Raw genomic sequence first — 25,719 nt, forward strand, 5'->3', positions numbered from 1 at the left:
CTGACAAACTTCATTTCATTATGCTTTGCTTATTTATTTATTTTGTTGTTTTATTTTTATCAATTAACAAATATATCTTGAACAATAGATTACACATGTATGGTACATGTACGAATTAAAAATAAAAAAAAGAGAGGACCGAATTTTCATTTTTTTGTTGTTTCAAAACGCTAAAAAGAAGATAATACATGATTTAATAGATGATGTTTGAGTAGTTTTCAATAAATACAGATTTGTGTTCATCTATTGAAACTAGTATGAAAATAAATATTTCGAGACAAGTGAAATATCAGAACTTTCATGCCACAATGTAAAAATTAATCCTGTATTAAATTTTATAGAAAAAAAAGAACTTGAATTTTCTGTTTATTGTATACATTTTTCTTTTGTTCCGCATTAAAATTTGACGACATTATGATTATGTGATTTGGTGACTTAGAAGAATATAATCCGACAAGACAACAATGACAATATGAAAATAATTTCACTGCAGTGAAAAATAAATTAAACGGAACCACTCATATTTATGTAATAAAATATTTGTTTTCAATATTTCTGAATTTATATTTAGAATATTCAAAAATATAATGAAAAGAGGATATGAAGTTTTATCTGTAAATGCGTGTTTTATTTCATCCAGTGATATAGAAATAAATATTTCACCAGTTGATGTAGACACATGTTAAATGAAATAATTTGATAATAATCAATTTTAGGAAAATATTGAATTGCCTGTTTATTAAAGTTTTCTCTGTTTTGAAAATGATTATTTATTTTTTTGTTTATTTTAATATGTATATTGACGAAAGTAGTTACGACACCAGGGATAAGTACGGAAAATATGTTACATGTAGTAAAAGTAAACTTATACATAGAAAAATATGGAAAATGAAAATGATCATTTCATTTCATCAATCCTTCTTAATATTTTTTTCGAAAATGCATTATGATTAAAACATATATTTGACACTACATTTATACATAAGAATTAAGTACAACATATGCTTATCGATTTTTTAAAAGTTTTATATTTTACTTGAATAAGTACGGTAAGTTATTTGATAAATATATTTATTTTCTTAACAGTAAGATGAATAATGAACAGATAAATGTGATATGTTATATAGCCCGTTATTATATTTTTCTTGTATACAAATTAATATCGGACGTATTCTTTTCTCTCTACTCTATATTCTCAAACAAGTATAAAAACATGAATCTATAAATGATCAGACATTTGTGTTTTTTTTAACCCAGGCCTTCTATTTCATATCTAAAAAAATATTGACCGTCTACAATTTAAAGGTTTTTGTAATCTGCGTAAATTACTGTTATATTAACCCATTTGAAAGTTAGATGTGTGTTTTCATGAAATATTTCCGAACAATCATTTCCAACATTATCCTTAGAAAATAAACCCATTTAAAATGATAGTGGTATCATATATCCGCAGAACGAACAGGTACAATGCGTTTCGTCTGAGGTTAAAAAGTTAGGGGAATTATTCCCCTAAGTCAGCACTGTACTGTCACTATCTGTGCATGTAAAATTGTTGCTGAAAAAGCGCATTGAGGTCGACCCCCGGAAAAAGGACATCTGGAATTTCCTTTTTTATTCTGGAACGCATTAGTTGTTATCAATTAATATCCACCATTAGGACTTATCATCTGGCGACGAGGATAAAAACAAACAAAACGGAATTACTTATATAATATTTGGATATATTTTCATGTGTTAATTGATGGATTAAGACGTTAACAATGAACAATTTACCAGCATTTCCAAGTTTTGATCTTGAAACGGATAAATCCAATGCAGGCACGCGTTGGGAGAAATGGATTGGGCGCCTCGAAAATTTATTTGTGGGGATGAAAATATCAAACGCTGACCAGAGAAGAGCATTATTACTACATTACGCCGGAGAAAAAGTGTACGACATCTATGACGTAGAGAAAAAGGACAGCGCAGCGACTTACGACGCAACAAAAAAGGTACTTAGCGACTATTTTGCTCCCAGAAAGAACGTTCAAATTGAAATTTACAACTTTAGATCATACAAGCAATTAGAAGCACAAACGATTGATGAATATGTGACTGAGTTAAGAACTTTGGCAAAGAACTGTGCATTCGCAGACATTGACAATGAAATTTTACAACAAGTGATACAACATGGCCGCTCAAATCAACTCAGAAGAAGAGCGTTACGTGAACCAGATAAAAAACTCGATGACATTATTACAATGGGACGTATGTTTGAACAATCAGATATGCAAGCATCCGCAATGGAAAATTCAGAAAATTCTAGATCTGTACACAAGGTTTCAAAGTTCAATAGTAGAACACGAGGACGAGCGCCGATGTCTCATGGCCGTGGGAACAGTAGAGGGTCGTATGCAAATTTTGGAGGTCGTGGGAAATATGGTCCGAAGAACCAATCGAATCAACGAAGTAGACCACGTGATGGTGCGTCAGCCAATACTTGCAGAAAATGTGGTTATGAATTCCCGCACAGAGATAAGCCGTGCCCAGTCACAGGTAAAACCTGCAATGTATGCAAGAAACCTAATCATTTCGCGCGCTGCTGTTTAGCGCCGAAATATCAGCATGTCAAAGAGGTCAGCGATAACGCCAGCAGTTCGCTACAGTTCGATTCGGAAGAGGAGTACCTCTATAACATCACAGTGAAAAATGTCGGTAAACAAAAAGGATCAAAAACGCCCAAAACACAGATAAAAGTCAACGAATAAAACGATTACGGCTACAATAGACACAGGATCAAGTGTGAATATACTAGATGAAACCACGTATGATTACTTAGGAAAACCTAAAATAAAAACAAAAGGGCTGCCAAATTTACTTCCATACGGAGGGCGAAGTGCATTAAACGTAAAGGGCTGTGTGAATTTAACGGTCGAAAAGAACAGAAAAATACACAGTAACACCATTTTATATTGTGAAAGGAAACTATGGAGCTCTATTAGGGTGTGAAACATCATGTGAATTAGAAATAATAAAAATAAACCAAGGATAACGGCCAATATGGAAGATAAATATCAAGGAATTTATGACGGTATTGGGAAATTAAAAGGACAAAAAGTCAAATTACACATAAACCGTGATGTAAAACCTGTAGCGCAGAGAAATCGACGTACGCCATTTCATTTAAGAAAGAAAGTTCAAAAGGAAATTGAAAAGCTACTTGAAAATGACATCATAGAAGAAGTTAAAAATGAATCAACACCATGGGTGTCACCGATTGTCACCCCACCGAAGAAAAATGGAGATGTAAGATTATGCATAGACATGAGAGAGGCAAACAAAGCTATTGAAAGAGAACGGCATCCAATGCCAACAATAGATGAAACTTATACACGACATGAACGGTGCAAAAGTGTTCAGCAAACTAGATTTAAAAGCTGGATATAATCAGCTGGAATTAGATGAAGAATCGAGATCAATCACTACATTCTCTACACACATGGGCTTATACAGATATAAACGTTTGAATTTCGGTACTAACTCTGCAAGTGAAGTGTTTCAGAAAACAATCAGTTTCTATCATTCAAGACATAGCTGGTGCCAAGATATTTCGGATGATATAATAGTGTATGGAAACAGTCAAAAAGATCACGACAAGGCACTTGATCAAGGTGTTTCATGCATTGCATCGTAACGGGCTGACATTAAATAGAGAAAAATGTGAATTTAACAAGCTTGAAATCACATTCTTTGGAGTTGTATTCAGAGGAGACGGCATTTCACCAGATCCAGTGAAGGTTCGAGCAGTGAGAGACATGCAACAGCCCACAAACGTATCTGAATTGAGGAGTTTTCTCGGAATGACATCGTATTGCTCGAGATTTATAAAGGATTATGCGACAATAACGGAACCATTGAGGCGTTTAACAAAAAAGGACACACCCTGGTCATGGGAAAATGATCAGCAAGTCGCGTTCGAGAAACTGAAAAGAGAATTAAGTAGTGATACGGTTATCACATACTTTAGTCCATTAAAAGAAATTGAGCTAATAGTAGATGCTTCACCAGTCGGTATATCTGGGATACTCACACAGGAAGGAAAAAATTATCGCGTACGCGTCTCGTGCACTGACACAGACAGAATCACGTTACTCACAAACAGAAAGAGAGGCTCTGGCAGTAGTATGGTCGTGTGAGCACTATTCGATGTACTTAAGAGGTGCTCCAACTTTCACGTGCTTCACAGATCACATGCCACTGACGAAAATATGGCAGAAGAAACAGCCACCACTACGAATTGAACGATGGGGATTTCGTCTACAACCATTTAATGTAAAAATTGAATACAGCCTGGAAAGGATAACCCGTCTGATTACATGTCTCGTCATCCGTTGAAATGTGACGAGCAGAGAAATATAGCCGAGGAATATATGTAGCATTCGTTTCCGCACAGGCAGTGCCAAATGCAATGACACTAGATGAAGTAAAATTAGAATCAGTCAAAGATAAAACTATACAGAAAAAGCGATTGAATACGCAAAAGAATGGAAAATGGCATGAAATGAAAACAGTGACAGATTTTAAAATCGACATGGAAGAGCTGGTGGTACTCAGAAGCGTAAAAGATGAATTGACGGTTCACAATGACACGGTCTTATTAAGAAATGACAAATTAGTGATACCGAAAACACTCCGAAATCGTGCAATAAAAATGGGACATGAAGGGCACCAGGGAATTGTTAAAACTAAAAGCTATATACGATCAAAAGGTATGGTTTCCGAACATGAATGCAGAAATTGAAAAACAGCAATACAAAAATGTCTAGCCTGTCAAGCCAACTCAAGGGAACCAAGACCGCGAGAACCACTGAAAATGTCAGATTTGCCATCTGGACCTTGGAAAAATATAAGTGCAGATTTTTGTGGACCTCTAGAAAACGGTGATTACCTATTGGTTGCAGTAGATGAGTACTCGCGATATCCAATAGTGGAAATAGTAAAGAGTGTTTCAGCAAATATGGTCATACCGGTTATGGACAAAAATAATTTCAATGTTTGGTGTCCCCAAAGTGATTAAAACAGATAATGGATCGCCATTTAATAGTACGGCATTTGCGGACTTTGCAAAATTTTACGGTTTATACACAGAAAAAAATCACGCCTAGGTGGCCAAGGGCTAATGCTCAGGCAGAAGCATTCAACAAACCGTTGATGAAGAGTGTTAAATCGGCATTCATGGAGGGAAGGAATTACAAACAAGAACTGTTCAGGATTTCTCCGCCAGTAACAGAGCTACACCGCACGTGGCAACTGGATTTACGCCATTTCGGCTAATGTTCGGAAGGGAACCGGTAAACGCGTATGCCAGACATTAATCAACACCAAAATGAGGACACGCGTGCAGACGAAATAGCACGAAGAAATGATGAGTTATCCAAAAGCAAAAATCAAAACAATACGAGGACCAGCGAATGAACGCACGAGAACGAAACATTAACGTCGGAGACAGAGTTTTTACTTAGAAACGAAACACCAAGAAAAGTCAAGTACAATGTATAATCCAGTCCCATATAAAGTTATAAACAAAAAGGGACCCAATGATAAGTGTTCGAAATGATGAAGGACATTGTGTCACCAGGAACTCATTCTGTTATAAAAACAGTAGATCCAGACTTAATGGGGAATACGCCTAAACAGCACGGGGAAAGCGATATTGAGGACTATCAGGGGGAGGAACTCGCTGAAAGACAAAACACGAGTTATGCGACAAGGCCAGCACGAAGATAGTCGTCCGCCCGCATATTTAAAAGATTTTGTAAGTTAGATTATTGGTTCCACAGTGAAAATGGGCATAATAAACCCAGTGGTACAAGCAGGTCACGCGATCTGCCATGCGAGTTTAATAAGTGTATACATCATGGATATATTTTATGTAATTAGATTCTCAATAGAAAAAAATTAATACGTAATAGCGCAAATAGTAAACATGACACCCTTATATACGGCAACATGATTTAAATGACAAGTACATTGAAGTTCTAATATAGTGTGGACATTAACAATGCATTTAACAACAAATATTTAAGAGAAAAATAAACAAATTATCAGATTTAGAACAAAATAAATATTCATGTTTGTATAGTGTAAATGTTCGATATTGCTCAATGTAGTGGATCTATTATTTAGATACCTGCAGACTATAGTAAAAACTGACATAGAACTGACCTACAAAACGAAATTGGGGAATGTGTCAACAGCCATGGAGTGAACATTTCTAGAGAAAAAAAGTTAGGATGAATTTTACAGTTAGATTCATTTATATGTATTCCATCGTAATCAAATAATTGTAAAGAATAGTTTATCCATGTTTAGTAATATCAGTTTACATAACTATAATATAAATATTTTTCATAATTCATAATTTGATATTCATATAATGATTTAAGCATTTGATTTGTTCAATTTAAAACTGATGTTTTATATCTAACTTTGAGGAGGGATGTGATGTCCCTATAGACTAATGTTATAATGTATGTGAGACCACCATAGTATATATGTATGCTGTATGTAATATGATACCGGGACTTCCGGAAAAACATGGAACCTTAGTAAACACGATTAAACCAGAAACATAGTTGTTATCAATTAATATCCACCATTAGGACTTATCAGCTTTATTCGAGCATTTGCTTGTGACATTTCTCTTTTCCATCGTTTCAAAGCACCTTTTCTTTTGTTTGAAGGAAAACTCATCCGCACTCTCAAACGCCCCCTATCTTGAGATGAACTTGTTTCTGCACTCTCATATCCACTTGTTTCAAGATCAACATTACTATTTCGCTGTCTCTCTTCTCTTTTAAGTTGAATAAATCTTCTAAGCTTCACACGGTTCTTTTCATTTCTCAATTTTCGATCATTCCCATAAGGTTCATGTGATGGTATATTGTTTCGTCTCATACGTTCTCTTTCTTTCCTCAAGTATTCCTCTGCATTCTTTTCTTTCAATCGTTGGCGATAAGCCTTTTGTATTTCAGCTCTGCTTTTCCCCATTGATCCTGAAATAGAATTAAACCTTCGTTACCTAACATAGACCTTCGTTACTAATGCTATATTAATACATTTTAATGAAATAAATGAATATTTCAATACATTTACGTTACACATACCACATAACATGTACAATATTTCATTTAAAACAACTTTGCAATTTATATTATGTTACAGTAATACACTTTTGTGAAAACATAAAACACTTATTTAATCGGCATACTTATATGACGATATTTCTGTAGAAATGTTGTGTTTGTATGACTGTAAATATTTTATTTCACAACCTTAAAACCACTCATAATTTTGTCAATCTCTTTAAGTAACGTCATATAGTCGACTAAGATATCTCACATAAACTTTCGTTACTTGATCATAACGAAGGTTTACAATATTTCATATTGGTAAATATAGGTGATGGCTGTATTTATTGTTTATGAAATATAATATATCAAAAATATATTTATTGATGTTTCAATATCAAAATTGTAATTCAAGTTGAATAACATTTAATAAAAATACATAGGAAGAAAAAGAAACACCTACTTTTGTTTACAACGCGCGGATTTTTCCAGACTTTCAGACTTCCTGGGCAGCCTCGTGGTAGTTTCCAATGTCGTGTGACATCATGAGATTGCAATGACGTCATAGTTATGAACCAATTACTCTATTCTCGATTTGTGTGGGCATTTGTAATAGAGTAACGAATATTTATGTATCGAAGGTTTAAATTATCGCAGGTTTTGCTTCGTAAATGCAAAAATATAATGTGAATGTTGTACAGATCACTCGTATTTTTTTGTTATATTAGGCACTTTGTATCAGGAACATCACGGATATAAGGATAAAAAAAGTTTTGATTTAAACACGCTGTCACGAAGGTGTTTTATTTACTTTTCAAACAACACATGTATTTTTAGGAGAAAATTATGATTTTAATGGTTAACTCTAGTATAATGTTAATTTCTTTCCGATATATGTGATGGTCATTTAAAGCATTAAACATTACAATGCCGTGATTCTTTTGCACCTTTGAATAAAATTCCTATCATTTGAAAAAGGATAAACGAAGGTTTAATGAACATGACAAACATTGGCGACATTAAATAGAGTGGAGTTAAAATATCCAAATGAATGTATTATATAAATCTTGCATGAATGTGTAATCACATTGTTAATGCATGTATGAATGTTTTGAATCTAATTTACAACCAAATTTTACAATTACATGTTAAATATATAACGTTACAACTAAAGAAACGCTAAAAGAGACAGTAACGAAAGTTTACTGTTATACACGTTTTTGTTATATTTCAAAACCACCATGCTAATCTAGGCTGATTTTTTGTTTGTGTCAATACATACTGATAGTAAGGAACACACGCACACGAAAAATATAAGTTACACTGAATTAATTTTCCTCAAATCTTTAAATGGACCTATTTATTGAAAAACAGTGAATAATAATAAAATATTGGGGGAGACAGGAAAAAGAAAAGTCAATTAATAATTTAAGGAAGTACACCCCTAATGGGCACTATAAGGAACTGTAAAATTTACAACATATGACAGTTATATGCCTTAAATGTCACCTGTATGCAAAATTTACCGTGTGGTTTATGAGTTATGGACATTTTTCTGAACTAAAACTTTGCCATTAGAAGGGCTTTTTTTCAGAAATGAGGAAACTCTAAATAACCTGTAATATCATCATTATGAAAAAATGTTTTCCTATTGCTAATTGTTAAGAAACAAATAATGACATTTAGGTAACAAATTAAACAAGCAAAATGATTGTTTTTAAACAAAATGTTTTTAATATGTATAAAAATGTAACCCTACCCCACCCACTTCTAACACTTATTTGACCATTTCCTTATGTAAAAAGCTTAATCTAAAATATCCCTAAAATTGTCCACAATGAGGGGCTGTTTTCAAAGTTTGCCAAAATTTTCCTAAATGTATATTGGTTGGTCTTTCAAAATATAAAATACTTTTACCGTGTAGTTTTTATTTTATTAAACTTTGAAAATATTTGGTATCATATTTGCTATTAAATTTGGCATTTTTTAGTAAATAAATACCTACACTAATTATATAATTAAAATGAAACACTTTTTTCTTCCATTAGGGATCTGAGAGATTAATAAAAAATGTTAAAAAGAAAAAAAAGAAAGAAAATATAAGTTGCCCCTTCTGGGGTTTGAACCCACGCCCTTCAGATTCAATACACTTTACAGTGATTCTAGCCTATTTGAATACTCTTCAAAGTGGAGATAGTGCATTAGGGGTGTACTTCCTTAAAATGGGAAAACATGTGATGTCATCACAATTCTGTAACTTTTTGATAATTTCCCCTGTCTTCCAGAGATGTAAAATTATGTCTATATTACACTCGAGTTAACATGAACTAGATCTACGCTCTTGGTTTTGCTGTTATTTTAGTTTAAAATCTAGGGAATATGCCTATTTGGATATTAAATCTGCATTCATCCTTTGCGGGAACATTAATTGTAAATAAACATTTGCCATTTTAAAGGGTCGGGTTGCACAATTTTCATTTTCAACGTCAAGCAATAATTTCTAAAATTTTATGGATATCGTTCAAATCGCAGTAGTTTAAACCTATGGCTTTCTGTCATTAGGTTTCGATTTTGGTTTTCTTACATTATAACATGTGACGTTTAGTTAAGTATTTACATATTAAGAGATTGAAATCGACGCCGAAAACTAAACCATCCGAATTCCTCAGCATAATTTGCACAAATTCGTGGTCTCGAGTGTGAGCATCAGTTTTGAGTTTTATTACTAAATGCAAAAAAAGAAGAAAGAAAAAGTTATAATAATTATTATAATATTAATAATAATAAGAATGACAATAATGATGCAATGGTATGGATGCTATTGCTCAACGGTTTCGTCGTATCAATTTTAATGAGTTAAGGTTAAATAAGTTTTTGAATTTTACATTAAAGGCGATCATTGGTAATTAACTGCATTGCTAATGGGGAGAATAGCATTTTCATATTATAAAGATATTACTTCAGTTTTGAATCTTTTATTGTTCTTATAAATCAAAGTACTTTTCATTGTTTGATTTTCTTGAAATATTTTAATTGCATCTGGAGGCGTGCGGCTTGAATGTAAAATGCATTAAATTTATAAGCATAAGTTTTTAATAATATTAAACCCAACTCATTCAGAATAGGTTATGTATCCAGTTGTACATGTAGTTAAGTAAAAGGTAGATAGCCGTCAAATATTCGTTCAACTCATATGATTCTTGTACAATATAAGTTTATAGTACTGTAGTATTTTAAGTGAACTTGATAACAGGGTGTTTCTAACTAAGGAAGACACTGCTTTCAAAATTATAAAGAGAAACAAAGGTTCTGCCAATTGCCTGTAAAGATATATTGGGCCGGTAGTCCGCCTTTGGGTTTAAATTTGCAGTGTCTATAATAAATATAATTATGGGTGCAGTTTACCCACATTTAAATGTATTTGTGATACCGTCGACGGATTACAATGCAGTAATTTAACTTTAGTTAATAATTAATATATCACCCTGGAAAAGAAAAAGGACAAGAAAAAAAAAATGTTTTCATAATGGTTGCAGTTTAGTACCCAGATATATTTCTATCAGATTGAACATGGGTGCAGTTTACCCAGATATATTTTATTATGGGTGCAGTTTACCCAGATACAATTTTATTATGGGTGTAGTTTACCCAGATATATTTTTATAATTTATTTCTATCATATGGGTGCAGTTAACCCAGATATATTTCTATCAGATTGAACATGGGTGCAGTTTACCCAGACTCATTGCACTTCTGGGTGCAGTTTACCCAGATATATTTTTATTATGGGCTCAGTTTACCCAGATTCATTTCTATTATAGGTGCAGTTTACCCAGATACATTTTTATTATGGGTGTAGTTTACCCAGATATATTTTTATTATCATACGAGTGCAGTTTACCCAGATATATTTTTATTATGGGTGTAGTTTAGCCAAATTTATTTCTATCATATGGGTGCAGTTAACCCAGATCGCGGGCTTAGCACAAAACGGTTGTAACTCAATTTCAGCAAATTTTACAGGAGCATGAAAAAACTTTTTAAATCTTTTGTTAATGAATAAAAATGTTTTATTTTAGGAAAATGTATACATTTTAGTTAAGGAATAAGAAACAAAATAAAAAAAAGAAGCAAATTATTTTTGAAAAAAGATATTTGAATAAGTTCAAGTTACAACCGTTTAACAAATAAAATTTTGATAATTTGTTACATATTTTTTGTGCAAAAGGGTAGTATCTCAAGTTACAACTGTTTTCCGCACAAATTTTGAGAATATTTAATTATTTTCTTTGTGCAAAATGGGTGTATCTCAAACTCTTATCTTTTTATAGGATTTAATAACTGGATAAAATAAAACATTACTTCTAAATCATATAAAATATATGTAGCCACTATAAAATAAGTCAAGTCATGTTTTGAATGATGAAAATAATAAAAGTAAGAATAATCAGTGATAAGTTTGAAGAGAATGAATGTCCTCAATAGAGAATAATATATCCTATACCACTTTTATTTAAAAATATATTAGGGATAAGCTAACATTATTTTTGATGGTTAATTATAAATGCTAATTTCTATAGAATTTGGGATTAAATGCTATCTTAGACACATGGTACATGTATTTCAAAATAAAAAAGTAAAGGTTTAGCCACCCTTTTCAGCTGCTTTGGGGCATTTAAATCCTTACCCCAATTGATATTAAATAAAAATTATGGACTTCAATTTTAGCAAAATTCATTCTTAACTTTTAGATTTTCAAAAATGTTTTTAAGGATAATTAACACTGGCTCTGATCTTTAACTAGTTGCATGATAGAATAAGTGAAACACCATTAGAAGGTTTTAGAGTTTCAGCTGTACATTTAAAAAAATTTGTTTGGGAATATGACAGAGACACCATTAACCAACTGTGAAATACAATGTCTCATAAGGTGTCTTGACTTAAAAATACAGTCCCACTGACATCCTGGCAGAGCCACGGTAGATGTCCGGGGGGATCCGGGGCTCTACTGGGAACAACTGGGGTACATTCGTACTCTGCCGGCAACGTTTGGATGATCCGGGAACATCCGGCATTCGACGATGGGATGGAGTAACAATATTTAATATCACCAGGGGTGGTCCGGGATGATCCGGAAAGTAAAGCTTTACAGGCTTCTCCTTAACTCTGCCGGGAACAACCGGGGTTACACCGGGAAGCATCATAGCTTTGCCGGCACAAACCCGGGGTTTGATCCGGGGCATGATGTAGGCGGTAGAGCTCCGGTGAATGCTGGCATAGCCCGGAGCTTGCCGGCAGAGCCCAGAGGATGCCGGCAGAGCCCCGAAGGATGACGATGGAGCTACGGTTGATCCAGGTAGAGCCCCGGCTAAGCCCAGGTCATTTCAAAAGAATCACAACAATTTGCGATGATTGCACTTGTTTGTATTAAAACCCTTCCTATTTCCCTTCTATCCAGTAATGCATAAGGATTTTTCAGAAAATCATCATGCATTACTGTTCTGGAACAGTAGATATTATATTAAATCAAAATTATGTATCAATGTTTATCATTTTCGCGCGTTTTCAATCTACCGGGGGTCTGCCTGGATCCACTAAGGAAGCACCGCTATAAACTTTAGCTTCACCTGGCTCTGCCTGGATGGTCCGGAGCGCATCCTGGTTGGTTAGTTTTGGAATTACCGTAGTGCTGGGCCGGGGTTAGTGGGACCACAAACAATTATTTCACCCCGGATTGTCCCGGATTATCCTGGTAACTGAGACCACAGCTTAAAAATTGATGGGTGCTAATAAATCAATTTCTACTTGTTATATACCGTTCAATTTCAGTTATAATATCAATTACATGTACTTTGTCCTTCTAGGAAGTTAATATATCTTAGAATACCTTTAGATTACCTCAGCCCACTGACCAGTTCACATTAAATTTGCAAGATTAAAGTTGTAGATTCTATATACAAAAGAAATTTTTCTTTTACTTCTGGGCATATTTTGGTTGGTAATATTGTCCAAACAATATTGTCCTTGATCTTCATTAACTTTTCATAAAGGTCATTGAATAAACACTTGTATTCAAACGAATATATTCATATATTTGTTTATCTTCACATGTCATTTAGGTGAGGTATATTTGTATAGATGCTGGGCTACTGATCTGAAGGTCTGCTGGTTTGATTCCTAACCAAACACTGCGTTATAAAGTCACACTTCTTGTTTTTTGTTTTTTTTTTACTTAATTATTGCAAGAATTGAATTAAATTTGAAATTGTTTTAATATATCTACTAATTGTTTTAATATATAATCTACTTTTAGGATAACTTTTAAGTAGGGTGGTGTTTCCTTTTTTGTTTTATCAAGATGTTTTTGTAAGTACTCAGACATACGGACGTTGGACAATCGCAAGTTTTTCTCTAGAACGCATTATTTTCTAATGGTTTCTTTGGTGACATTATGCAAACGTATATGGTTTAGCGCATACACACTACAGATGTAGTTAATAAAAAAAGTACAGCAGATAGTATACACACACAAAAAAAAATGATTTGCACGAGTTATTAGAGAAGGGCAATTCTAAAATTAAAAGAAATAAAGTTGGCTGAACCAGGATTTTAACCTAACAAGTTTATTAATGTCTATTTTTTGTTTTGGGAAACTTTTTTTTAAAATTTCTGCTTGGGTAAGAGGTTTTTAAAAAAAGACCATTTAAATCCTTGGGTTTTTAAATTTTTAGTTATAAAAGTTGTTGAAAGGTTTTTAAGGCCCAATATAAAAGGTGGTTTTGGGGGAAAATAAAAAAACCGAGCCGGGTTAAAAGGGGAGGGTTAAAATTGGGGAGACGCCGTTTTTTATAAACCCGGGCAAAAAATTAAAAAGTTTTAACAATTTTTATACCGAAATTCCAAAAAAAGGGAAAGCATTTTTTTTTGAGAAAAAAGTGAGTTTTTTCCATAAATTGCAAGGGAGCCCTGTATAATAAAATTTTAATTTTAAAAGTCACCGGGGGTTATTCAATGAAAAAACGCGTTACCAAAGTGGGGTTTTATAAAGTTTCATAAAGAATTTAAAAAGTAGATATAGGGCATGGTCAATATTGTTGGAAAAAAAAACATACCCCTGTCTGTCTGTTAGTGAACAATTTGTTTATAAAAATTAAAACTGCTGAATGTCTGTAATGGATTTTCATGATATACTATAGTAGTTTTCTGAAAGCCATTCACAATAATAATATGGTTTTTTGAGAATGTAAGATGCTTGTACCATGAAGAAAATGGTGATAAATGTAATACAATTTGTCATAAAAGTAGCAAAATGTAATCAAAGCACTGGCAGTATTTTACTTCCACAAAGAATACTAATTCACTGTAACTGTACTTCTTTCAAAATTGCAAAAGATGAAAAAGATTGTTCAGGTAATTTGCCATGAGTAACTTTCTTGATAAGAACACTAAAATTTAGAAGCTTTAGAGAAATAAAAATAAAATCATTTCTGAATCGTTATGGGTCTGACCTAGGTGGCCTTGACATACGTTCCATGAACAGACTTTGTGCCTGCAACAATTTCAATTTTGCTACTATGAATATTCTGAATTAGATCTACATGTACTTGCATTATTTTTCAAAATATGGAAACCTTTGTCTGCCCTGTAAAAATAAGTGTGGCGCTACTTTTCGATCCATAAGGAATGTGTTATTGGGGTATTTGGGGGGGGGATGGAAAATATGGACATTTGTCCTTCAATATTTGAAAATTATTTCATTTACTTAATATCAAACAATTGCTGTTTGTGGCAGTGGATCTTTTTCATTTATTGGAATTAATTTATGAGATTGAACTATAGTGTAATATACATTTAAATATATTTCATGAAGATAATATGGGATAATATAAAATCACAATTTAGTTGGGGTTTTTACCAATATTTAAGGTTTATTAAGATATTTCAAAACAAAAAATCTTTTCTACTGTCTTTATATCCTCCTTTTCATGTGATGATTCAAATAAGACAAACAGAATGCTAATTTACTTCCATTGCACTATCAGAATTTTCGGCGCAAAAAGGTTGTAACTTGAGATACAACCTTTTGACAAATATTGATTTAACTTGTTAATTTTCAGAATCCATTTAAAATACTTACTGAGGATATGCATAACCATAAAATACATCGAAAATGTTAAAAATGTTATTTTGTGGGAAAAAGTGAGTTACAACCGTTTTGCGCTAAGCCCACGAGATATATTTCTATCAGATTGAACATGGGTGCAGTTTACCCAGACTTATTGCACTTCTGGGTGCAGTTTACCCAGATATATTTTTATTATGGGCGCAGTTTACCCTGATTTATTTCTATTATGGGTGCAGTTTACCCAGTTATATTTCCTAATTTTGAACATATATGGGTGCAAATTGCACAAAGATTTCATGGAATTTTGAACATTTATAGCTGCATTTTCCCAAATACAATAATGTAATTTTGTACATTTATTGGTGAATTTTGGCCAAGTATGGGGACATTTTTCATTGCAGGTAATTCACGTAAAAAATACCAATTAAAAATAATATGTAATAAAATTGTATCGTTGTGAAGAACAAATTCGTTATAACATGTTTAAAAATAGGTTTTCCGGTGACCCAATTCCTTGCATGGTTGGTTGGCTCATCTCTAGTAAAGACACTTTTCATTAGTTTTTCGTTTTGTGTGGCATGTGCTCTTGTATGTGAAGTTTTTGTGTGACATGTGCATTTCATTTCATAGAGCCTAAAATTTAGTATCTTCTTATTTAAATCTACCTGCACATTTGTTTGAACATTACGGTGGGATTAAAATGGGTTCTTCTTCGTCAGCAGAAACTTTCTTCTAAGCCTAGATAAATATAAATTTTGCTACGGTTGTGCAACATCATTCCAAGCACGTAATTAATTCAGTCTCAGATTTGTTTGCGACATTCTTTAGAATTATGGCTGTTCTTTTTTGGCGGAACGTATCAATAGTGACATACAAAATAGTACAGACTTTATTAGAAATAGGGATTGTTGCTAAAGTCTTAAAACCCGGTGATCTTTTTGAGTAAATGGTGCCATTAACTCCTGTCTGGTCACGATACTACGTTAATTAAATTCCGTTCGTGGTGTATGCTTAAACATTCCAGTATTTGTAATTAAATCGTCATGACTCGGTCATTAATTTCAGTTTATGTTAGCCCGCTGTTGGCGGAAGGCTCTCTCAATTCTTTGAGACCCTTTTGGCGAAAATCTAACATAAAATTACAGGTTTTTGCAATCGATGACGAAGCAAAACCTATTTTATAATATTCTATTTTATATAAAGGTTCAAACTCTATTAACTTTATGTTACTTAATGACCAGTCATGACGGAAATTTTATGCCAACCATGAATAAAATAAGTTAAACATATATGTTGCATTTATTATCATTTGTTCCTTTAAAGTGACTATGTTGGAAAATTAAATAAGGGTCAATTTAAATATTCACTGTAAAAAATGTCAGTAGAGCATTCAGGGCCATAAAATAGAAAGGAGATATATAACGGACAGAACCTACAGAAAAGGCAATTTCAAAATACAACAAGAGGGCCATGATGGCCCTGAGGTTGCTCACCTGTATAAAGGCACCCGGAGCGGGGCCAGTTTAAACCCCAGGGCTTTTATTTAAACAAACTTGGAAGACACCCATTAGAAGATGTTTCACGATGTTAAAGCTTTTACTACACACAAATAATGAAAAACAACAATCTACCCCCTCCTTCCGCCCCCCCCCCTCCCTTGGCAGGGCCAATTTTAACCCAAGAAGATTTTTAAAGTTTTTACTATATGCATATAGGGAAAATCAAAGACCCCCTGGGGCGGGGCCAATTTTGACCCCTGTGCTTTTATTTGAACAAACTTGGTAGACACACACTAGAAGATGTTTCATGCTAAATATCTTAGCTCTAGCTCTTGGGGTCTATTAAGAGAAGATATTTAAAGTTCTGCATGGAATTAAATTCTTTGAACAATTTTTAAAAGTGACCACCAAAGGAACATTCCTGTTAAGTTTGGATGAAATTGGCTTAGTGGTTTATGAGGAGATGTCATTTAAAATAAAAGTTTACGGACGGACGGCGACGGACGGACGGACGCCGGACGAAAAGCGATCACAAAAGCTCACCCTGTCACTTTGAGACAGGTGAGCTAAAAAGTGACACTTGTTCATTTGAAGACATGTATAATAGGAAAAATCTGAACACATTGATAGAAGCATTAAACAAATTGTGCGCTTGTGAGGAGGGTGAGAAATATGGTCTTAAAGTCAATCTTAATGGTATATTTCAGAAAAGCATCAAGACATTGAAAAGACACTATTCTGGGGTATGTGAAGATGAAAAACACAAAGAGATGAAAAAATTTGCGGAGGCATATTCAGACAGAACACCTGAATTCTTGGCAAAAGCAAGATATGCAACAGATAAAAACTCCTTGAAGAAAGCTCGCTTACCAAAAAATCTTCCAGACAAATGCCAACTTGCAAAGTTGAGAACTTTCATACATAGTGAAATTACACATTTGGTGAGGAGTTTTACAATCAAAGACTATTCTTGGCGCAGATCACTTGTTGTTGCCCGTTTGACCCTCTTTAATGCAAGGAGAGGCGAAGAAGGATGTAGAATCCTTGTTGAAGAATGGAATGATGCTATGAATGACGTCTGGACTCCATCACATAGTGTAGAAAATATTGAAGACCCAGCAGAAAAGTTTCTTGTTGGACAATATAAGTTGGCATATATGGCAGGAAATGGGAAAAATGTGTCCCAGTGCTAATACCACTTGATCTTCTGGAAGCTGTCAACATTCTGCTGGCCAACAGGACAAATGTCAACATATTCCCGGATAATCCATTTTTGTTTTTACCAAGGGCTCTAAATATGCTTGTTCATGTTGGCATGCAGTAATTGATGTTGGCATGGCTGCTGGAGTATCAATTAATGCAACAAGCAACAGACACCGAGTCTCAACAGTCTTCGCAAGTTTGGATATGTCGAAATATGATCGACGAATTTTCTTTGACCATATGGGCCATGAAGAGAACATTAACAAGGAAAACTACCAGTGCCCGCCTGGAGTCAGGACAGTTAAAGTTATGGGAGCATTCCCGAGAAATCTTGAAGAAGGTACATTCTACTAAAATTTAAGAGTTATATAGGATATGTTACTTTTGGACATAAGATCCAAATTTTACTTGATAAACCATTTGAGTAAGATGCCTGTTTAGGTATAATTTACCTGAAACTAGTCTTGTTCATAAAATCAATTATTGATTACATATTAAATTTTTACACACCACTAACTAATTTATAGTATGTTCAAGTCTCTAAACTTATATAGTTGCCAATAACATTTAAACACCTAAGGGTTACATTGCAATAACATATATTTCACCCTTTGTTACTTTGCTACGAAGACTGGTCAGTTGTGGACTACACTAATGTTGCAGTTATTGATGTTATGCCTTATTTTTTGTATTTATTGATCACCTACAGTATTCAAAGCTGCTAGCTCAAAGTTCAAACTCTCCTTAAAGTATAAAGAATTTACTTCATGACATTATCATATTTCTTGTATTATCTCCATAACTATATAGTCAAACTTGCTAAAGCGATCCTATGTCTTTAGTATAAGCAACCGCATTGTCGCCAACAAAGATATTTTACTAAAAAACCTTGTTTCAGCGACATGTCTAGCGCAGTTGGTGACCACGTTTTCCATAGTAACCCCAGTAAACCGTTAATATGCAAGCGCAATACTACCACAGTGATGCTCAGTGTTCATTTTCATTGATCTTTTGTGTTGACATTTTGTACATGTTGTAAACTGTTTTTATAGTCCCCTACCGGTTTAACCGGAGGGGACTTTAGGTTCACCCTCCGTCCGTCCGCACATGTAAATGACTACTTTGAGTTAAAACATTGGTTAAAAAATATTATGAGTTTAAACTCATAATTTATTGAAAAAAGTTCCAAAATAAAACGTTTATGAGCTTAGAGTTCATGTTGAAATAAATTCATAATATATGGACTAATAAAATGTCCATTGCTATGGACGCGATAATTGAGTTGCTTCCCCTGCAACAAATTGATTGTCGCGCGTTTTTTCATTCCGCTCTAAACGGTAATTTAGTAATTTTAGAAGTCAAAGTATTGTTATAAATTGTATGTTAAATATTTTCTTCAATATGAAATTAACTAATAACTTTAAGGCTTGCATATTTTTATACTTTCAATGGTAACTTCAAATTCACTTGCAGATAGTAGGGTGGGGTAAATTCAGAATGTAAATGTGTATCCGACGCAATTTGGGCTGAAATTCACAAATGAAAGTTATAGAAGGTTTTCCTCAAGCTTGGAAATGTTTTTGTTAAAGAAATCCATTGTAGATACTAAATAGTTAAGTAAATTTACAGCTTTATATATAAAAAATCGGCGATTTTTGTCCGAAAATGTACTGATTTCGGACAGATTTTTGTTTTGTTTGTTTGGATTTTTACGGCACGTCAACACATAACTGGCCATATCGTGCCGAATGCTATTAAAGGCTTAAAATGTTATGTAAAACTTTGTTAATGACAATAGAAATGAACCAATTAGATCCTAGAATACAAGTTTATCTCTTTCAAATAATCAATTATGTTTTTTTGATGGAATTGTATTAAAAAGTTCTTTGAGTGAATTTACAGAATAAAATCTATTACGGGCCTGTGAAAAATCATGACATTCAAGAAGAAAATGCTTGACAGTAAAATTTTAATTACAACCTACACAGAAAGGGGCATTGTCATTTGTAAGGAGATAAGACCTGGTAATTTTAGTGTGTCCAATTCGGCATCGAAGAGGAACTGTTTGATCACGGCGGTTCGACAGAGATACAGATGGTGACACATCAAGAGATGGGTTTATATCGTGAAGTTTATTAAAAACGGCATTGTCCCAGTTTGCTTTCCATTCAGATGATACGAGTTTATTTATAGCCGGTCTAAAATCACATGCAGGTAACAATAAGTCAGTTTTTTGAAAATTTAATAATTGTTTAGCTAAAGCATCTACTTTTTCATTTCCTCGTATTCCTACATGACTTGCTAGGGGGCGTGGACGGTAACTTGCACTTTCCAGTACCGTCCATGAACAGGCTCAATCAAACCGAGCCTGCAACATTTTCAATTTTGCCGTGTTGGGCTTTCTTTAGGGATTCTGTATTAATTTAATTCTGTATAAAATTATTTTCAAACACAGCCGCACCTACTTTGCAACCTTCTTTTGAACCGTCCGTATAAATATGTATAAAATCTTCATGTTCTTCCTTAATTGCTAGAAACTTCTCGTTGAAGTATTCAGGTGAATTTGATGACTTTTTTATATTTGAAAGGTTAATATTTATTTTCGGGAATTATAAGTCCAAGGTGGAACATCCTCATCGTCATTTTGAAGGATACTGTCTGGATTAATTTTAAGTTTATCTAAATCATCTTTTAAACGAAGGCCTAATGGTTTAATTTCCTTTGGTTTGTTAACAAATTTTTCAGTATAAATTGGTTTGAAAATAATATTTTTAGCTGGATTTTTGCTATTAGATGAAATTCTAGTTGCGTATTGAAGTGATAGCTTTTTTCGACGTAGATGAAGCGATTGTTCCCCAGCTTCCGCATATAGACTTTCTACAGGTGAAGTGCGAAAAGCACCTAAAGCTAAACGTAAACCCTGGTGATGTATGGTATCTAGCATTTGAAGATATGATTTTCTTGCAGACCCATATACTACAGAACCATAATCTAATTTTGATCGGATAAGACTTCTGTATAATTTCAGTAATGTGGAAGAGTTTGATCCCCAATTTGTACTTGATAAAACCTTAAGTAAATTTAAAGCTTTTAGGCATTTGGTTTTCAAATGTTTAATATGTGGTATAAAAGAAAGTTTTTTTATCAAATATAATTCCTAAAAACTTAGCTTCATCAACTACTGGAATTTAAGAACCAGATATGTAAAGTTCAGGGTCATTATGTTGTTTCCGCAATCAACAGAAATGAACACATTGAGTTTTTGACTTTGAAAATTTAAAACCATTTTCTATTGCCCACTTTTGAATTTTATCTAAATTTTGTTGAAGTTGCCGTTCAATTGTTCTCATACTTTTCGATCGATAGCAGATAAGAAAATCGTCTACATATAGAGAACAATCTATGCCTGGTGTAAGAGCGCTAGCAATATTGTTTATTTTAAGGCCAAAAAATGTAACAGAAAGTATGCTTCCTTGAGGAACACCTTGTTCTTGTTGGTGGTCCTGAGAAAAAGTTGAACCAAGTCTTACTTTAAAGTGCCTATCGTTTAAAAATCCAGAAATGAAAAGAGGAAGTCTGTCATTAAGTCCAGCATCCTTTAGATCTTTAGGATACCATATTTCCAAGTAGTTTCGTAAGCCTTCTCAAGATCAAAGAAAATTGATACCAGGTGTTGTTTATTTACAAAGGCTTCTCTAATAAAAGTCTCAAGTCGTACAAGATGATCTTTTGTACTTCGCTGTTTACGAAAACCTGACTGAAAATTAGTGATAATTCCATTATTTTCTAGATACCAAACTAACCGATTATTTATCATTCTCTCGAATGTTTTGCAGAGGCAACTTGTAGTGAAATTGGACGATAATTTGTAGGGTCAGTTGAATCTTTTCCAGGTTTAAGGATAGGAATAACCAACGCATTTTTCCAAGTGTTGGGAAATTCACCAGATACCCAAATTTTGTTTAAAATTTCAAGAAGCAAGTCTAGGGATTGGGGTGGTAAATGTTTAAGAAACTGGTAGTAAATTTCGTCCGGGCCTGCAGCACTATCTTTTGCAGTTTTGATTGAATAAATTAAGTCATCAATAGAGAAAAGGGAATTATAGTCTTCGTCGTTTGTTGAAGCAAAATTAATATGCTCCTTCTCAGCTTTACTTTTATGTTGTTGAAATTTATTTGAATAATTGCTTGAAGAAGAGTTCTTTTCAAACGTTTTAGCCAAAGTTTCTGCAATATCCGTTTTTGTTTTGGCATATTGGCCTTCACCAGTTTTTAAGTGAACAGTTGGACTCTTTTTATACTTACCACTTATTTTTCGTACTGCATCCCATACTTTCCTAATAGGAGTATTTGAATTATTATTTGAAACATAAGATTGCCATGATTGGCGTTTAGATTGACGCACTGATCTTCTAGCGTTGGCTCTAAATATTCTATAATTTTCAAGGTTTTCTGTTGTAGGGCTATGTTCAAACTTTTTGAGTGAAGCTTTACGTATACGAACGGCTTTTTTACATTCATCGTTAAACCATGGTTTTTTGATTTTGTTACTTTTATTATTTTTTGTTAATGGAATAACTTTGCAGGCAATCGTATGTAATGCTGAAGAAAAAGTTTCAGCTAAATCATCAGAGGTGAAATCAAAATTCATTTTTTCTTAGATCAATAGAACAGAGCCTAGTACATGTTTCCCAATCTGCTTTCTTAAATTTAAAAATTTGACGTCCTTCATCTGGTATAGAGTCATTTGATGTAAGTAACAATGGATAATGATCACTGCCGTACTGGTCATCTAAAACCTTCCAATCGAAGTCCAAGTATATAGCAGAGTGGACAATCGAGAGGTCGATGCAAGAAAACGTACCTGTAGCTGGATGAAAATATGTAGGTGACCGATTGTTTAATAAACAAAGCTGAAAGTTATCTATCAATTTTTCAGCTATGTTACCCTTATTATTTGTAGATGTACTGCCCCACATAGGATTGTGAGCATTGAAGTCGCCTAACAAAAGAAAAGGTGATGGTAATTGTCGAACAATACTTTCAAGTTCATCACTTGTTACCGTTATATTTGGAGGAAGGTATAAAGAACAAATTGTTAGTGGTCGATGTAAGGTCACCTGCACAGCTAAAGCTTGTAATTTTGTGTTAAGTTTTAATTCTTTTTGAGGAATGCAATTTGCGATAGCAATGCTTGTACCACCTGATGTTCTGGCGTTACTAGTGCATATATAATTATAAAGTGTATAATCTTTTATTGAGATATTATCTTTAGGAGATAACATAGTCTCCTGAAGACATAATACATTTGGAGAGAATTTAGATACTAATAAAAGTAGATCATTGTAATTTGACTTAAGACCTCGGCAATTCCATTGTAGGATAGAATGACTTCTATAATCCATATTAAAAAATATTTATATTAAGTAGGAAACTTTATTGGACTTCTGGCATTCGGAGTTCGAGTAGGGGAGAGGTATAAACCCTCATCCTCCATCAATTCAGTATCGTGAAGTAGGTCGAACCGATTTTCTGTGTTAATCGGGTTCCGCATTGCTTTTTTCACCCGATCTGTGATGACAATTCGCTCTTTAGGCGATTGTTTTTGATAAACTTTCTCAGACGATGCTATTTGATTGTTTGCAGTTTGCTTCTTTGGAGAAGACTTTGATGGTGACTGAGTTTGCACAGAGGTAGACTGTTTACTTTGTGAAGCTGTTTGCTTTTTTGGTAATGGTAACTTAAGTGGCGGGCATTGGCATAAGTTGACTTGTACTGCAGAGTCAACCATCTTAACAGACTTTGTTACTGCAGCTGAATACGACAGTTGTTTTGGTCCTTGTGATTCAACAAGCTTTCGTGCATCTTGAAAGGAAATATTTTGCGTATACTTCTGACGAAGTATTTCTTTTTCCTTTAACCACAAGGGGCATGACCGGGAGGTGGCGTAATGCTCTCCTCCACAATTTGCACATTTAACAGGAACGTTACAAGTCTCATTTTTGTCATGGTTTGAGCTGCATCTGCGGCAAATAGTCTGCCTAACACAATTTGATTCATGATGACCAAATTTGAAGCATTTGTATCATTGCATTGGGTTTGGAATGTAAACCGCAACGCGAACGTTAAGGGAACCTACTCGTATCGATGATGGGAGAATGGGTGTGGAGAATGTTAGAATAAGGCTATTCGTTGTCAGTCGTTTACCATCTCTTGTAGACTGAATGCGCTTGACATTTGACACCTGCTGTGATTTCAACTCCTCAGCAATATCTGCTTCTAGCATTCCAGCAAGGTCAGAACATCTGATGACGCCCTTGCTGGAGTTTAGGGACTGGTGTGGTGTGGCAGTTGTGTCAATGTTAAAAAAGCTGGTACATTTCAGAATAATGTCTGATTGTTGTTTCCGCTCTACCTCTATCAAGAGTCCTCCATTGCGGAGTTTCTTGACAGATTTAGGTGTTCCAATTAAAGCCGAAAGTTGTTTTTTCTATAATGGAGGGCTAAGTTCAGTAAGTGATTTGGAGCCGTTTGATTTGATTATTAGAAAACGGGGAAAACTTCCATCAAATGAAATGTTACCACTTGAAATCTTCTTGCGAGTTTCGTTTTTTTTTTGTTTGTGTATCCATGATTAAAGATATTAAAATTCATCTCCCGGGTTCCCCAGCCACCTCGGACTCCAACATGGGGATGTGCGATGGAGACGGATATCCAGTTTCCGCACATCAAGGATACCAGAGAGATATACTCGCATAAATTGCAAATATTTACAACCTACACAATTAGCCACCGCCTTCTTGGATATGTTAAACTGTATTTATAATGCATATATGAAATATTGTTTTAACATAATGGCACCCATCATAGCAGTTTCAGTAGGAATTAAAGGTAAACTAGAAACACAAATAGGAATAAAAATTTAAACTCAGATTTTTTTTTTAAATAACTTGTGTGCATTGAATTGTATTCATTTCGGGACCGTGTAAGTTCAATGAAATTTTCAAGTTTTTAAGAAATATATATCCAAGGGCAAGGCATGACCAGCCGATTGACCAAAGCTGGGCTCACTTGGTCACCCGTCTACCCTAAATCAGAGGCCAAAGCAGTGTGTTAGGAGTACTGGAGATCCCTGGGTATCCCTCAACTACCAGGACCATCTTTTCTAGGTTACGGGACGCTGCCCACGGCAAACAGGCAGTCTGGGTGTTGGCCATATGTCCGTCATACAGACGCACAGCAGCGCACCCCCATAGCGGACATATGTTACTCCTCCTCACCACGTAGAGGTACCCAAAAGAGGAGGTTCGGATATTTATTCGGATACTTAACAAAGGAAAAAGTAAATATTTTCAATATATGTTTACTTTTCATTGCTGATTATTATTCTATTTTTGTTTTTAAGAAGATTTATGGACTAGATAAGCTTTGAAGATGTTAATTTAATTTTAAACTAGACCTATCACTGAAGGTGATTAATACCCCCACCAGCAACTTTTTGAAAAATAAGTAGTCTGAAGAAGAATTTCAACATAAACTATCAACTATGTACAAAGAAATATTTCAATTAATTGTAATCCCAACTGGGGTCTCCAAATAAGCTTGCTTTTCATAAAGTTTGATTATAATATTTCATTCCTAACTCTAGTTATTGTCCGGAAACCATTTTTCTATTTTTAGGAATGGTGACCTTGACCCCAGGGGGTCCAAATGCAATACCAACCCAGGTCTTCATATAAGCTTGCTATACACCAAGTTTGATAACAATATCTCATTCCTAACTC

The 25,719-nt window shown here is 34.0% G+C and overlaps 1 protein-coding gene across 1 annotated transcript; it reads left to right on the forward strand.

Annotated features, from left to right (window-relative positions):
• Window positions 1-1,760: 1,760 nt before the first annotated feature.
• Window positions 1,761-2,747, forward strand: LOC132713673 (uncharacterized). The gene has a single exon (XM_060696323.1). The coding sequence runs from the start codon at window positions 1,761-1,763 to the stop codon at window positions 2,745-2,747; it is 987 nt and encodes a 328-aa protein (XP_060552306.1).
• The last annotated feature ends 22,972 nt before the right edge of the window (window positions 2,748-25,719 follow it).

This window comes from Ruditapes philippinarum, unplaced genomic scaffold (assembly GCF_026571515.1).
Source record: "Ruditapes philippinarum isolate M1 unplaced genomic scaffold, ASM2657151v2 ctg156_1_1_1_1, whole genome shotgun sequence".
In the NCBI taxonomy this organism is placed as follows: domain Eukaryota; kingdom Metazoa; phylum Mollusca; class Bivalvia; order Venerida; family Veneridae; genus Ruditapes; species Ruditapes philippinarum.